The 14785-nt window shown below is 33.6% G+C and overlaps 1 protein-coding gene across 1 annotated transcript in view; it reads left to right on the top strand.

Moving 5' to 3' along the window:
- The window catches only part of LOC114325046 (uncharacterized), a 196771-nt gene extending 183581 nt beyond the window's left edge, over positions 1-13190 (top strand). The window contains exon 5 of the mRNA XM_028272973.2: positions 9686-13190. Within this exon, the coding sequence (XP_028128774.2) occupies positions 9686-13175 (3490 nt within the window). The 3' untranslated portion in view covers positions 13176-13190. The remainder of the gene's footprint in view (positions 1-9685) is intronic.
- The last annotated feature ends 1595 nt before the right edge of the window (positions 13191-14785 follow it).

Below are 14785 nucleotides of genomic sequence, written 5' to 3' on the forward strand. Positions count from 1 at the left end.
GACAGTAAGTCAAGTGTGTTCAATGAAAAAATATTAGACAACTCTTCTTCTAGTGCCATCTCTGCAATAAAGGTCGGCAATCATCATAGCTATTTAAGCATCATCATCATCTATCTATCAGCGAGGTTCCTACAGCCTCTGCCGCTTCTCGCATTTCGACCGCCATCGTTTTCTGTCCATCCATTCGTCTTCTTTGATGACTCTATCATTCATGATGTGCCGTACATTTTCTTCCCAGGCAACTGAAGGTCTTCCCCTTCTTCTTCTTTGGTGTGGTATGTAATTTAAAGCTTTTTTTGGCCATCTATCTTCATTCATTCGTTTCACGTGACCATACCAGACTAGTTGTCTAGTTTCAATTTTATCTACACTGGAATATACAGTATGTGTCCTCCTTCTAATATCTTCATTACTGATGTGATCTTTTTTAGATATACCACACGCTCTCCTTAGATAATCCATTTCTACTACTTCTATTCTTTTCCTATCTTTTTTTGTCATCTGCCAAACTTCTGTCCCATAAGTCATAATAGGCTCTACCAAGGTACGATAGATTGTCAATTTAGTTTCTTGCCTTATATCTTTAGACCACAGTAGAGAGCTCAGAATGTTTACCGCTTTTTTGCCCTGCTGCGTTCTCTTTTCGATGTCTCTTTTGGTAGTGCCTTCTTTAGATATTATAGATCCGAGATATTTATATTCATTACATCTTTTCGTGGTTCTAATTTCTAACTCTGGATCTTCTTCATCATCCCCTATTTTAAGATACTCTGTCTTTGACATATTCATATTGAGGCCCCATTTTTCATATTCTTTCTTTAGTTTTCTAAACATGTAGTCCATGTCTTCCTCATCATTCGCTACGACTACCTGATCATCTGCAAAAAACAAAGTTGTTAGACATTTACCACTGCCTATGTCTATTCCCATTCCGGATACTTGTTTCCTCCACTGCTCTAGCGATGATTGAATATATATTTTAAATAAAGTCGGAGACAGACAACATCCTTGTTTAAGCCCCTTTGATATAGGGAATGATTCAGATATAAAGTTTCCTTCTTTAACGAGACTTCTTGCATTTTTGTATATATTTGCGATAGCATCCACATACTCTCTACTGAGACCTACCTTCGTCAATGTTTGAAACAGTTTTTTCAAAGGTACCGTATCGTATGCCTTCTCCAAATCTACAAACAATAGGTGGGTAGATAGATTCCTTGCCTTCCGTTTTTCTATTACCTGCTGCAGAACGAATATATTATCAGTGCATCATACCATATCATTTGATGTACATACATCTCTCTTAGGTTGTTCAGCCATGATATTGTACGTCTTCTCTTACTTCTTTTTCTTTGTATCTCTCCCTGCATAATCAGTTGGAGCAAGTTGTAACTCTCTCCACGTGTAATACGTCCGAGATAATCACAATTTTCTTGTTTTGATGGTATTCAAGATTTCCATTCCTTTATTCATCCTTCTCAGAAATTCTTCGTTTGTTAACATGTTCTGTCCACGGTATTTTCAGGATTCTTCTATACATACACACACCCACAACCGGAATGACTCCAGTTTTTGATGATGATGATAATGAAATGACTCCAGTTTTTTCATTGATGTCGCATTCAAGGTCCATGCTTCCATTTCATAAAACGAAGTCGAGAAAATGTTACACCTCGTCAACCTAACTTAGCTTATTCTTTTTCTTTCCATTATTCTCTTATCGGAGATTGGATATCTACCCCAGGCTGTGGGTGAAAAATAGGTCGATTTCAGGATATAATTCAGGAATTTTTGAAACCTATCAGGTGTTGTAAAGGACGAAGCCAGGAATAACTTCTACTGAAATGTAACCAAAAATATTGTGCGCTTTTTTTTAATTGCGATTTTCATTTGTTAAATTTGCAATTTTTATTGATTTTTAATTTTGTAGCTTAGGATATTGATTTTAGAGAAAAACTTTTTAATAGAAAGTTGTAGTAAATTAAAAAACCTACAATTTGAGCTATGGTAAGTTTAATTTCGTTAATTGGTTATTGCAAAACAGCCTGCGAAAGGTCCAAAATGGCCGTTTTTTACAATTGCATTATTTATTGTACAAATATTTTTTTTTTATTTTTTAAAGCTTTAAAATGAAGATCTTTCAATTCCAAACATAAAAAAAATTGTAAAGCCAGATTAACGAATTTGTTGCTTAGATATAAATTGTTTATCACAAGAGGTCAAATGTCGAAGGCTATAACTTTTTGAAAAAAAATCTTAGAAAGTTAGTGAAACATCCAATCTCCTTCGAAAGATTTATATTTTCATATTCTGATGTAAATAAATGCGTAAAACATTTTTAAACCTCTAATTTTTGGGTTTGAAAATAAGTGGGCAAATTTCGTTATAAACATTTAGAGCTGAAGCGGCCCTGTACATCCTATGAGTTTTTAACTTACAGATTATTGTTGCTGAAGGTGAGACAAAGATTTATAAAAAAATTAAAAATTTCTACGACCAACTGAAGCTGAGATAATTTTTGGGTTTGCAAATAAGGGGGCAAATTTCGTTATAAACATTTAGAGCTGTAGCGGCCCTGTACATCCTAGGAGTTTCTAACTTACAGATTATTGTTGCTGAAGACAAAACGAAGATTTATAAAAAAATAAAAAAATTTCTACAACCAACTGAAGCCGAGATACTTGTTTTTTTTTCTTAAGTCGTAGTGCCTTTATTTATAACAATTAAGAAATTATTTTACAGTCATTGACTAAAGAAAGACTTATATTATTTTAAAATAAAAATTATTATAAAATATAATTACATTTAATTATTAAAAATTATTTTTAAAATCGGTGCTTTTGCGAGCGGCCGAATTTTGCAAATCGCCCGACTCGCTTCAAATCCGCGCGGTCGGAAAATTTTCACGTAACTTGTATTAAATTTTGACAGAAAACAATTTAATAATATTACCGTTATACAATCTATTTACCACTGTATTTGTTTTTCTTGATAAACTTTTATATGTGAAATTTCATTTCTGAAGAAATAATATTACAAAAATGATACATATATATGAAATATATATAACTATATTTTTAATGTTTTCATTGTTATATAAATATAATAATAATAATGTTACTTCTTACTACAATATACATAAAACTTTTTCTTCTTGTAGTGACTATTCTTTTTGGATTTCACATATAAAAGTTTATAAAGAAAAACAAATACAGTGGTAAATAGACTGTATATTATAATTGTAATATTATTAAATTGTTTTCTGTCATTTAATACAAGTTACGTAAAAATTTTCCGAGCGCGTGGATTTGAAGCGAGCCGGGCGATTTGCAAAATTCGGCCGCTTGCAAAAGCACCGATTTAAAAAATAATTTTTAATAATTAAATATAATTATATTTTATAATAATTTTTATTTTAAGATAATATAAGTCTTTCTTTAGTCAATGACTGTAAAATAATTTCTTAATAGTTATAAATAAAGGCACTATGATTTAGGAAAAAAAAAACAATTATCTCGGCTTCAGTTGGTTGTAGAAAATTTTAATTTTTTTATAAATCTTCGTTTGGTCTTTAGCAACAATAATCTGTAAGTTAGAAACTCATAGGATATACAGGGCCGCTTCAGCTCTAAATGTTTATAACGAAATTTGCCCCCTTATTTGCCAACCCAAAAATTATCTCGGCTTCAGTTGGTCGTAGAAATTTTTTATTTTTTTATAAACCTTCGTTTCATCTTCAGCAACAATAATATGTAAGTTAAAAACTCATAGGATGTACAGGGCCGCTTCAGCTCTAAATGTTTATAACGAAATTTGCCCCCTTATTTTCAAATCCAAAAATTAGAGGTTTAAAAATGTTTTGCGCATTTATTTACATCAGAATATGAAAACATAACTCTTTCGAAGGAGATTGGATGTTTCACCAACTTTCTACGATTTTTTTTCAAAAAGTTATAGCCTTCGACATTTTACCTCTTGGGATAAACAATTTATAATATCTAAGCAACAAATTCGTTAATCTGGCTTTACAATTTTTTTTTATGTTTGGAATTGAAAGATCTTCATTTTAAAGCTTTAAAAAATAATAAAAAAAATTATTTGTACAATAAATAATGCAATTGTAAAAAACGGCCATTTTGGACCTTTCGCAGGCTGTTTTGCAATAACCAATTAACTAAATTAAACTTACGATAGCTCAAATTGTAGGTTTTTTAATTTACTACAACTTTCTATTTAAAAGTTTTTTTCTAAAATCAATATCCTAAGCTACAAAATTAAAAATCAATAAAAATTGCAAATTTAACAAATGAAAATCGCAATTAAAAAAAAAGCGCACAATATTTTTGGTTACATTTTAGTAGAAGTTATTCCTGGCATCGTCCTTTATAACACCTGATAGGTTTCAAAAATTCCTGAATTATATCACGTTTTTTCACCCACAGCCTGGGGTAATCATCGAAATTTGGTACAGCTGTTCTAAACAGTTCGTTTGTGGTCGTCTTAGAAATGAATTTCTAACCAATGACAAGCTGCAACGACAGGACACATCCACCGATCAGGCGTCTGAAACTGTTACCTCGAGCTTATCTTGAAGTTGAGCGTAGTATACATAAGCATGGCTAGTAATCTATGTGGTTCTTTCGATTATCTCAGAAACTGGACGAATATGAGTGACTACTACGTTTATTTATCTACATGTGTAGTATAACTAAAGCAACTTTTAAGGAAGACAAATATGCGTATAGATCTACTTATTGCCCCACTTAAGTTTGTTTTTACTACTCTATGTGAGAAATAATTTGACTCAAGATATTTATGTACAGTTCACAGATTATAAAGGTTTTGGTGGGGGATGGCGTCTATGCGCAGTGCTATAGTCGGTGTATAAGAGAGAAAGTATTCGAAATAATGAAATAGCAAATTTTATATTACTTATTTGTTATTTCATTATTTCGAATACTTTCTCTCTCATACATTATAATATGCTTTAGTTGTTGAAATAGTTGATCTGCTGGCCACAATCTGTTTGAGTTTTTTATCTACGTTTTTCTATGTATATTTTTATTCGTGGTCCAGTTTTTTTAAGAATGTTATCTACTTAAGTTATCATATACAATAACGATTCTTATTTTTTTAATTATGTTTAACACGTATGTATCCGTATAAATATGTAAATAAAATTAATAAATCTGTTTAAATAAAATATCTTGTCATTTATTATACCGTGTGTCAATTTGAAAAGGTAACATCCTCTCTAATTTGGTCCATATAGAAAGTCTAAAAATATTCAAAAACACGTCAAGTTTATTTGTGGGGGACATTTTGTAGGCCAGTTTTCAACTGAATTACATCAACCCTCTAGCGGAGGCAGGCACAACCCCCAAATTATTTAATGGAAGGGGTGGTTGAGTCATACCTCATTTAAAGGTAGTTCAATCATCTTTTCAAAAATACCAAATACATTATATATATTTTTAGTACTTTTGGAAAAATGAAGTAAAACCGTGAAGATATTAAGTATCGAGTAGTATATTATATAAGAAGTAGAAATAAAAGAAATAGAAGACCTCCAAAAAAAGCATGACAGTTTCAACCTCCACAAGAAACTTAAATATACCTCCGGAATTAGAAAACAGAAAAATACTCACGTACTTAAAACCGCAGACGGAAAAATTTGTGATCACGCACAACAGTGCAAATAATGGGAGAGACACATCAGTGACCTTTTTGAAGATGCTTCTCGAGAGAATATTCCAAATACTACCTGTGACAACCAATTAGACAGAGGTCCCAGTATACTGAAGTCAGAAGTCATAAAAGCAATACAACAAGCCAAAAACAATAAAGCACCTGGACCAGATCAAATCCCTGTTGAGCTACTTAAACTTTTAGATGAGGAAAACATTACCTACTTGACTATTTTCTTTAACAAAATTTACAACGAAGGAAAAATACCAGATGATTGGTTAGAGTCACTGTTTATAACATTACCAAAGAAAAGCAGGCCCACCAAATGCAGCGATTTTAGACTAATTAGTTTGATGAGTCACACACTTAAGATACTTTTACGTATTACACAAAACCGAGTATTCCTTTTGTGCGAAACTAGAATGGGTAATAAGCAATTTGGATTTAGAAATGGTCTAGGAACTAGAGAAGCACTATTTTGTATGCGCGTTCTGTTACAAAAAAGTTGTGAATTCCGAAAGAACGTTTATGTTTGTTTCATCGACTTCGAAAAGGCATTCGACCGAGTACAACATGATACACTTTTCGATTGCCTGCAGGCAGCAGGACTTGACCACTACGATATAAGACTGCTGAAATACTTATATTACAATCAAGTAGCCTCTATCCAAATTGGAGACAGTCGTACTGAAAAACTGCCGGTAAAACGTGGAGTACGACAAGGTTGTGTTTTATCACTCACCCTTTTTAATCTGTACTTTGAAGAAATCTTTAGGGAGGCTTTGGATGACAGGCAAGAGGGAGTAAGGCTAGGCGGAGAAGTAATAAACAATATTAGATACGCTGACGATACAGCCATTCTTGCTGAAAATTTACAAGATCTTCAGACACTACTAAATCTAGTCAGTGAAGCAAGTTATCGGAGAGGCCTTAAAATCAACATTTCAAAGACAAAGTGGATGGCAGTTGGAAAGATTAATATAGATCAAGGTCAGCTTTCTCTTGATGGAGAGGAGTTAGAACGGGTAAATCATTTTAAGTACCTTGGCAGCTGGTTAAATGTAAATTGTGACTCTGATGAAGAGATAATAACTAGGATCGAAATATCACGGAAGGCTTTTATGACCTGGAAACCAGTTTTATGTAACAGAAACCTGTCGATGAATATTCGAAAGAAGGTGCTGAAATGTTATGTGTGGTCTATCCTATTGTATGGTTGGGAGACATGGACGTTAAAAACCACAATGCTAAACAAAATGGAAGCATTCGAATTGTGGTGCTATCGACGAATCCTAAAGATATCGTGGGTTTCGCACACTTCCAGTGAAGATGTTCTTCAAATGCTGAATTCAGAACGTCTGCTCATAAGCATCATACAGAGGAGAAAAACAGAATACTTCGTCCATATAATTAGAGTACCTAAATACCATCTGCTTCTCCTTATAATACAAGGAAAAGTGGAGGGAAAGAGATGGATTGGTCGAAAGAAACTTTCATGGCTGCGTAATATTAGACAATGGTCTGGCTGCACAGAAGAATAATTATTTCGCGCAGCAGCCGATAGAGAGAGATTTCAAGAAATTGTAAACATGATGACGGCCAACGTCTGAATACAGACACGGCACCTAAAGAAGAAGAAGTATATTATATCCATATTAATCGATATATCGATATTAACTCCAAATTTTTTTTTAATATTTAGTCCAAGATTTTTCCAAAAGTACTGAAAAGTAATTATAATGTATGTGGTATTTTTGAAAAGGTAGTTTAACGACATTAAAAAAAGGTATCACTCAACTCCCCTTTCCATTAAAGATTTTGGGGGTTGTGTCCGCCCCCGCTAGAGTGTTGATGTAATTTAGCTGAACACTGGTTTACAAAATGTCCCCCTCACAAATAAATTTGACGTATTTTTGCATATTTTGAGATTTTCTATAGAGAATAAAGAATCGAATTTACTGATGATGGACTGATAGGTCCGAAAACGTTCTGAATTGGACACATTTTTTCAATCCATTGGGATTTTTAAAATTTTTAATAAATATACGAATTACATAGAAGTGATTTTTACTTCATGTTTGAGTTTTTAACTATATGGTATAAAGCCAACATAGGGAACTACCCTTTTTAGTTAATAAATTATAGGGTGTGATACTTTTCACATGGACACACTGTATGTAGTTCCTAATATTTTGTTTCAGCAACAAGGTACTGGGTAGTGGATCAGTGGAAGAAAAAGAAGAGTTGTATATCATTAACATGTAAGAATAAAAATCTTACTACATTTAGCACGTTGCTGGTAAGGTACTTGTCGACATGAGCGGTCAATACTTTTGCTGTCCTTGCTATATAAGCTGTCTGTCAGCACCTGAGAGACCTTTTCTGGATCTGGTGGTACTATGTGTGATAAAAAAATAGAAAAATCCAGTAAAAACTGCCAAAAACATTTTTGAAAACCGGGTTTTCAAAAATGTTTGTGCTTCTATACGGCTTGAAAATACATCATCTCATGTTTTTCAAGAACATTCTTTGAAACGTGTCATTTAATGGTGAATAACGGCAAAAAATTATAGATATCCAGCAAAAACACCCAAAAAATTTTGAAAAGAGGATTTTTTATATGTTCCAATAATATCATCTCTACCTTCTCTGAATATGGGAAAGGAAAATTTTTGCAAACGTGCTGTTTAATGATGTAGATAGGTTAAAAGGGTTGGGTAATCCAGTAAAAACCCCTAATAACCCTTGAAAACATGTTTTTTTTGCATAAACGATGGTGCTATTTGGTTCTTCGAGAGCTGCACATATTCTTTTTCATATATTTTTTTAATGTGAGTTGGAGATGCATTAATTTAGGTTGTATCGATTTTAAAAAATATGATGAACACGGTAAAACTCCCAAAAACCCTTAAAATCGTTGAAAAAAAAAACATATTTTATGGGAGGTTTAAAGGTGTTTTGCCCCATTTTTGAATGTTCTAAAGTACTCAGATACTTAAAATTATATAATATAACCTTGTTTTGATATATTCTAAAGTTTATAAAATGTGGAAAATCCCAAAAAAAACACAAAAGCAAGTTTTTTGAGTTTTAAAGTAGCGCATCTTATGGAAAACATGGAAAAACTTTCTTATGAAAAAAATCAGAAACATTTGAGAAAATACACGAATTTAAAAAAAAAATTATATCTCCAGCCATCCCCAAAAAAAGTTATACGCTAAAAGTCAGGCCATTTGCCTAGTTTAACCTTTGGATGACCAAGGGGGGGGGAGGTAAATTTTGACCACAATGTATGTTTTTATTTAATAAATTCAGGAATATTTTCAATTTTAAACTCATTATCTTTTATTTGACTTAATATCATTCTAGATACTCTCATATTTTGTAATAAAAAAAATTCTCTATATTTTACGAAATTTTTTTCTGAATTTGGGGTCAAAGACTAACTCCCTAAGCCTTCCATGTTCCAATTTTATATTGAGTAAATACCGTCTATTATGTGGAATTGTTTGTAAGAAACATTCCAATATTAAAAAAAATTGTTTGTTAAACCTGTGGCAAGGTAAATTAGTGTATATTTTACAATTTCTTTAGTTCTATGTTCAGAATGATGATTCCTGTTTTTGTTCAGTTGTAATTAAAATATGTTTTACTAATCTTTATTTACCATTTATTGATACAACGTAATTTTTTATCAATTGTCATTTTTGACTGGGTGTCATTTTTGACCCACGTTGGTCATCCGTGTAACAAAAAAAGGTTGTTCATCGGAATGTTAATTGCAGTTCCCTTTTATTTGTAGCATAAACAGCGTGTTTATTTGGTTATACTTTATTTATAATGGTTTATATTCTTAATGGTAAATTTCTTAGATTGATAATCCCAGGTTTATTAAATTAATTTTATACATGTTATTCGTTTTAAACTGTCATATTTGCAGTAAGTAGCGCTTTGATACAGTTTCCTTCTTCCTTTTACTAACATCTTTCTTTTTTAGGCAAAGCTGCGAAGGTATTAGAGGACCAAGCAGCGAAGATATAAGAGAGCCAAGCAGCGAAGATATAAAAGAGCAAAGCAACGTAGATATTGGAGAGCCAAATGGCGAAGATATCAAAGAGCCAAACAGCGAAGATATTGGAGAGCCAAATAGCGAAGGTATCAAAGAGCCAAGCAGCGAAGATATTGGAGAGCCAAATAGCGAAGATATCAAAGAGCCAAGAAGCGAAGATATTGGAGAGCCAAATAGCGAAGATTTCAAAGAGCCAAGCAGCGAAGATATCAAAGAGACAAGCAGCGAAGATATCAAAGAGCCAAGCAACGAAGATATTGGAGAGCCAAATAGCGAAGATATCAAAGAGCCAAGCAGCGAAGATATTGGAGAGCCAAATAGCGAAGATTTCAAAGAGCCAAGCAGCGAAGATATCAAAGAGACAAGCAGCGAAGATATCAAAGAGCCAAGCAGCGAAGTTATTAGAGAGCCAAACAGCGAAGATATCAAAGAGACAAGTTGCGAAGATATCAGTGAGCCAGACAGCGAAAATATCAAAGAACAAAGCTCCGAAGATATCAAAGAGCCATGCTCCGAAGATATCGAAGAGCCAAGCTCCGAAGATATCGAAGACCCAAGCTGCGAAGATATAAGAGATGAAGTATTGAAAAAGTACTCCTGTCTTCGATCTGCTTACGTTGATGTAGTAGATCTCAAACACGACCCCACAATCAACTTGAAGTTTTACCTGGAAAACAGAACCTGGATGGAACCTGCAGTTGACCAGGAGTATAGGACCTGGGAACCAGAACCTGACCACGAGTCTAACGATCGTAAGAAAACGCACACTTGCTATGTGTGCATGTTGAAATTTTTTACAGTGGAAGATTTGGAAATACACAAATATATCCATTGGGAGTCTGATGAATCTCAAGTGGAGGATGAAAATTATAAAAGGAAGAAGTATACGAAACGAAAAGTAGTACCTAGTGTCCCTAAAAATGTTCCTGTGGAAAGTAGCCATAGTAAAGTTACTGCGCAGAAAGATCTTAAAGCTGATAAAGACATTAATATTGAACAGACAGAAGGAACGGCTGTAGTTGCAAACGCAGAAGCTACTGGCGAGAAAGATAAAGCTGCAGAATGTGCAACTCCAAACCCTAAACCAGTGCTAGACGAAGCTGCATTAGCCCTAGCAAAAAAGATGCCTTATCATTGTGAGACTTGCCCTGCATTCTTCGATGGCTTGGAAGGTCTAGAAGGACATAATTCTTGCGCATTTGTCTGCCAAAAATGTAAGAGAAAGTTCAAAACTCATAGAGGAATGAGTCTGCACATTATGGAACACATCCTCAACAAAGGGCAAGTATTCAAGTGCACCATGTGTTCCAAAACCTTCGACCATGCTTTAGCTCATAAGAAACATATATGGGCTCATAATAAAAACAAGAGGAGGAAAAATAAGAAGGAACAAAAAGTGATTCCAAAGAAAGAGTATACTTGCGAGCTGTGCTTCGATGTGTTTAGGACTAAGAAATTGATGATTATTCATAAGAGGTTGCACAGGGAAATAAAGTTGAAAAAAATTGCTGAAAATAAAGAGATTAAAGAAGTTAGTATAAAAATTAAAGAGGAGAAGAATGATGATAATGGAGTGTCGATTCTTCAAGGAAATTACACTGTTAAACCAGTGGTGAAGAAAATAAAAATACCTCCGATACCTAAAGTACCTAAGGTGAAAAAACTAGTGATCAAAAAACGTCCTCTCCAAAACGCAGCTGCAGCTTTAAAAATACCTGAAGCTATGCAAGCAATTAGTAACATTTTGTTAAATAGGCAACCTCCAGTATTTCCGGCAAATAATATATTCACACCAATCGTGCCAAGACCTCCAAATGCCACTGCTACTATAGACAATAATCCAACTGATAGCTTTTCTTTGGAGGTGCAAAAAACTGGTGCGATTAGCTATGAAGTTTCCTATAAAGACAGTCAACAAGCAAACCTTAAAAGCTCATTGCAGATGAATCCTCCAGTACAGTTAAATCCACCAGTACGGATAAACGCACCAGTACAGTTAAATCCCCGAGTACAGTTAAATACACCAGTACAGATAAACCCACCAGTACAGTTAAATCCAGCAGTAGTTACCAAAGACTGGAAACAAGAGCAATTCGACAAATTTAGAGCACAAGTTCCTGGTTTGACCTTAAACCAACCTGCTGCTAGCAAAGAATGGAAACCAATGAATAAAACTTTGGACATGCAGAGTTCTAATACGAGCTATCCATATCCCAACGTAACTATTTCCACACATAAAGCTGCAACCTCTTTTTCTGCAAGCCAGTTAGCAGCAGCAGCTAGCTCAAACGCGCAAATGCGTAGTGGTTATGGTACTAACAATTATAATAGAGCTTATCATACTAACACAGGAGCTATAGTTGACCCTGTAAAACCAAAACCGGCTGCTTCACCTTATGGTTATGGCAACTACACTAATATTAATGTGAATTATATTCAAGGAAACTATAATACAGGATGTAACCAACAAAGTAATCCCTATAAAGAGGCTGCTTACTATAATAACAGTACCATATCCCAGACCAGTACCAGCAACTATAGCAATACTAACTATAACACAAATTATCCGTCTTATACAGCTGCGTCCAGTTATTCAAATTATAACAATACATACTCCCAACAAAACGTGATGCAGCAGAAACAACACCAGTATCAAGTCAACACACCTGTCAAACCTGTAGCTCAGTCACCGGTAGGTGTAAACCATTTCAAGCAAAATATTACTGTAGACAACAGTCCAGGTATGTTCAACGTACAAATTGCCACAAGCTTGACCTCACCTGTTGCTACCAATACCCAGAGAGCTCCTCCAGCAATCACTCCCGCCCAATCGCAAGCAAATATGTACGGTTATGGAACAACAGAGCAAGCTGTGTCAACGCATACACAATTCTCTAAAAATCTACCAGATAGAGCTGCTAGTACTAGACCAGCTTCTACGATGAGTCAAGCTAATGAAGCAGCTGTCGAGAGCAATAACGAAACGTTTGAAGATCAGGACTTTATCAGCTTGAACCAATTCGAGCAGTTGTGTAAAAATAAAGCTATGAAGGATCAGAAAGCTCACTCAGAAAAGCAACCAACCTTTACAGAAAAACAACCAACCTTTTCTAGCAATGCTTTGGATAAGCTGTTCGAGACTGACGATTCCATTTCTGATCTGTTAAACAGCAATGATCTGTTCGACGCTACTAAAGTGAAAGTCGAGAATACCGAAGACAATTCTCAGTCAAAGAATCGTTTCCTTAATGAACTCTTGTCCAAGGGCAGTGATAAAGTTGCAGAATGCCCTAAAGCTGCGGAAAACATTGCTGTTCCAGAATTGGCAGCTGCAAAAAGCGTAGATATATCTTTATCTTCGCTACTCTCAGACGACTTTAGACAAATTAAAAAAGAAGTCGTTACGGATAATATATAGAAGTGAGATAAAAATTTCAGGGTATATAACGCTAGCCAAGTTTCGTTAAAATATCTTATAGTTATCATATAGTATTAAAGTACTTTACAGTTCTCTATGTTTTTAATGGGACGCATGGTTTAATTGCATATACTTATATTAACTACCAGGTAACTGTTTCTTTATACTCCGTTTATAAGAGGATCGGTCCTTTTTGGAAATAAGTGATAATCACTTGGTGCTAGGTCTGGACTGTAAGGGGGTACAGTTTTTTCGTATTTTTTGTTCGGCATATTTTATCGGCTCTCCGTCTTACATCTGCGTAGATTGCTCTTCTTTATCTGGTTTTTGTTTCATATATCTTGTGTTCTTGAGTTCGTTTCTTTTTTCTTTAGTTGAGACTATCAGCAACCAAAAACTAGCACACGAACAAGTATTATAATTATTAATAATCTAATCATCAACAAATAATTTTAGAAGTATTTTAAAACATCTATTTAATATAGCTATAAATATATTATATAAAATTTTTTATATACCGGGTGTCCACTTATATTTTCCCCCATTTTAACTGCCTATAACTTCTAAACGGCTCAAGATAGAAATATGCGGTTTTCACTGAAATGTTTTATTTTAGTAAAAGTTTTGTCTGAATGGATGGAATTTTTTATATCGCTTTCAAATACGAAATAAAAAATGGCGGATTTTTTAAAAGAACTTTGTTGACTTTTTTTTAATGGAACACCCAGTATATTCTTTTGCAAATTGAAAGAAAGGTCATTCACCTATCTAGCGATATAAAGTTTTTCAAAATCGGTTGTCAAATCACTGAGTAATTAATTTTTAAAATGAGAGGTGCAACGTGGATATCACTTACCTAAATAACATAACTAAGCAAGTTATGTGATTTCCACATTGCATCTCTCACTTTAAAAATTAATTGCTCAATCATTTGACAACCGATTTTAAAAAATTTTATATCGCTGGATAGATAAATGACCGTTTTTTCAAGTTTTTAGGTAAATGACCATTTTTTATATCGCTTTTAAATAAAAAATGGCGGATTTTTGAAAAAAAAAACGTTGTTGACTTTTTTTATTAAAACACCCAGTATATTTTTTTGTGTCTTGAAAAAACGGTCATCTACCTATCCAACGATATAAAAATTTTTAAAATCGGTTGTCAAATGACTGAGCAATTAATTTTTAAAATGAGAGATGCAATGTGGTTGTAATATCATTTTGCTCAGTTATGTTATTTAGGTATGTGATATCCACGTTGCACCCCTCATTTTAAAAATTCATTACTCAGTGATTTGACAACCGATTTTGAAAAACTTTATATCGCTGGATAGGTGAATGACCTTTATTTCAATTTACAAAAAAATATACTGGGTGTTCCATTAAAAAAAAGTCAACAAAGTTTTTTTCAAAAATCCGCCATTTTTTATTTCGTATTTGAAAGCGATATAAAAAAATGCAATCCATTCAGACAAAACTTTTACTAAAATAAAACATTTCAGTGAAAACCGCATATTTCTATCATTAGCCGTTTAGAAGTTATAGGCAGTTAAAATGGGGGAAAATATAAGTGGACACCCGGTATTATAAAAAATATATTATATATATAGT

Source organism: Diabrotica virgifera, chromosome 9 (genome assembly GCF_917563875.1).
Source record: "Diabrotica virgifera virgifera chromosome 9, PGI_DIABVI_V3a".
In the NCBI taxonomy this organism is placed as follows: domain Eukaryota; kingdom Metazoa; phylum Arthropoda; class Insecta; order Coleoptera; family Chrysomelidae; genus Diabrotica; species Diabrotica virgifera.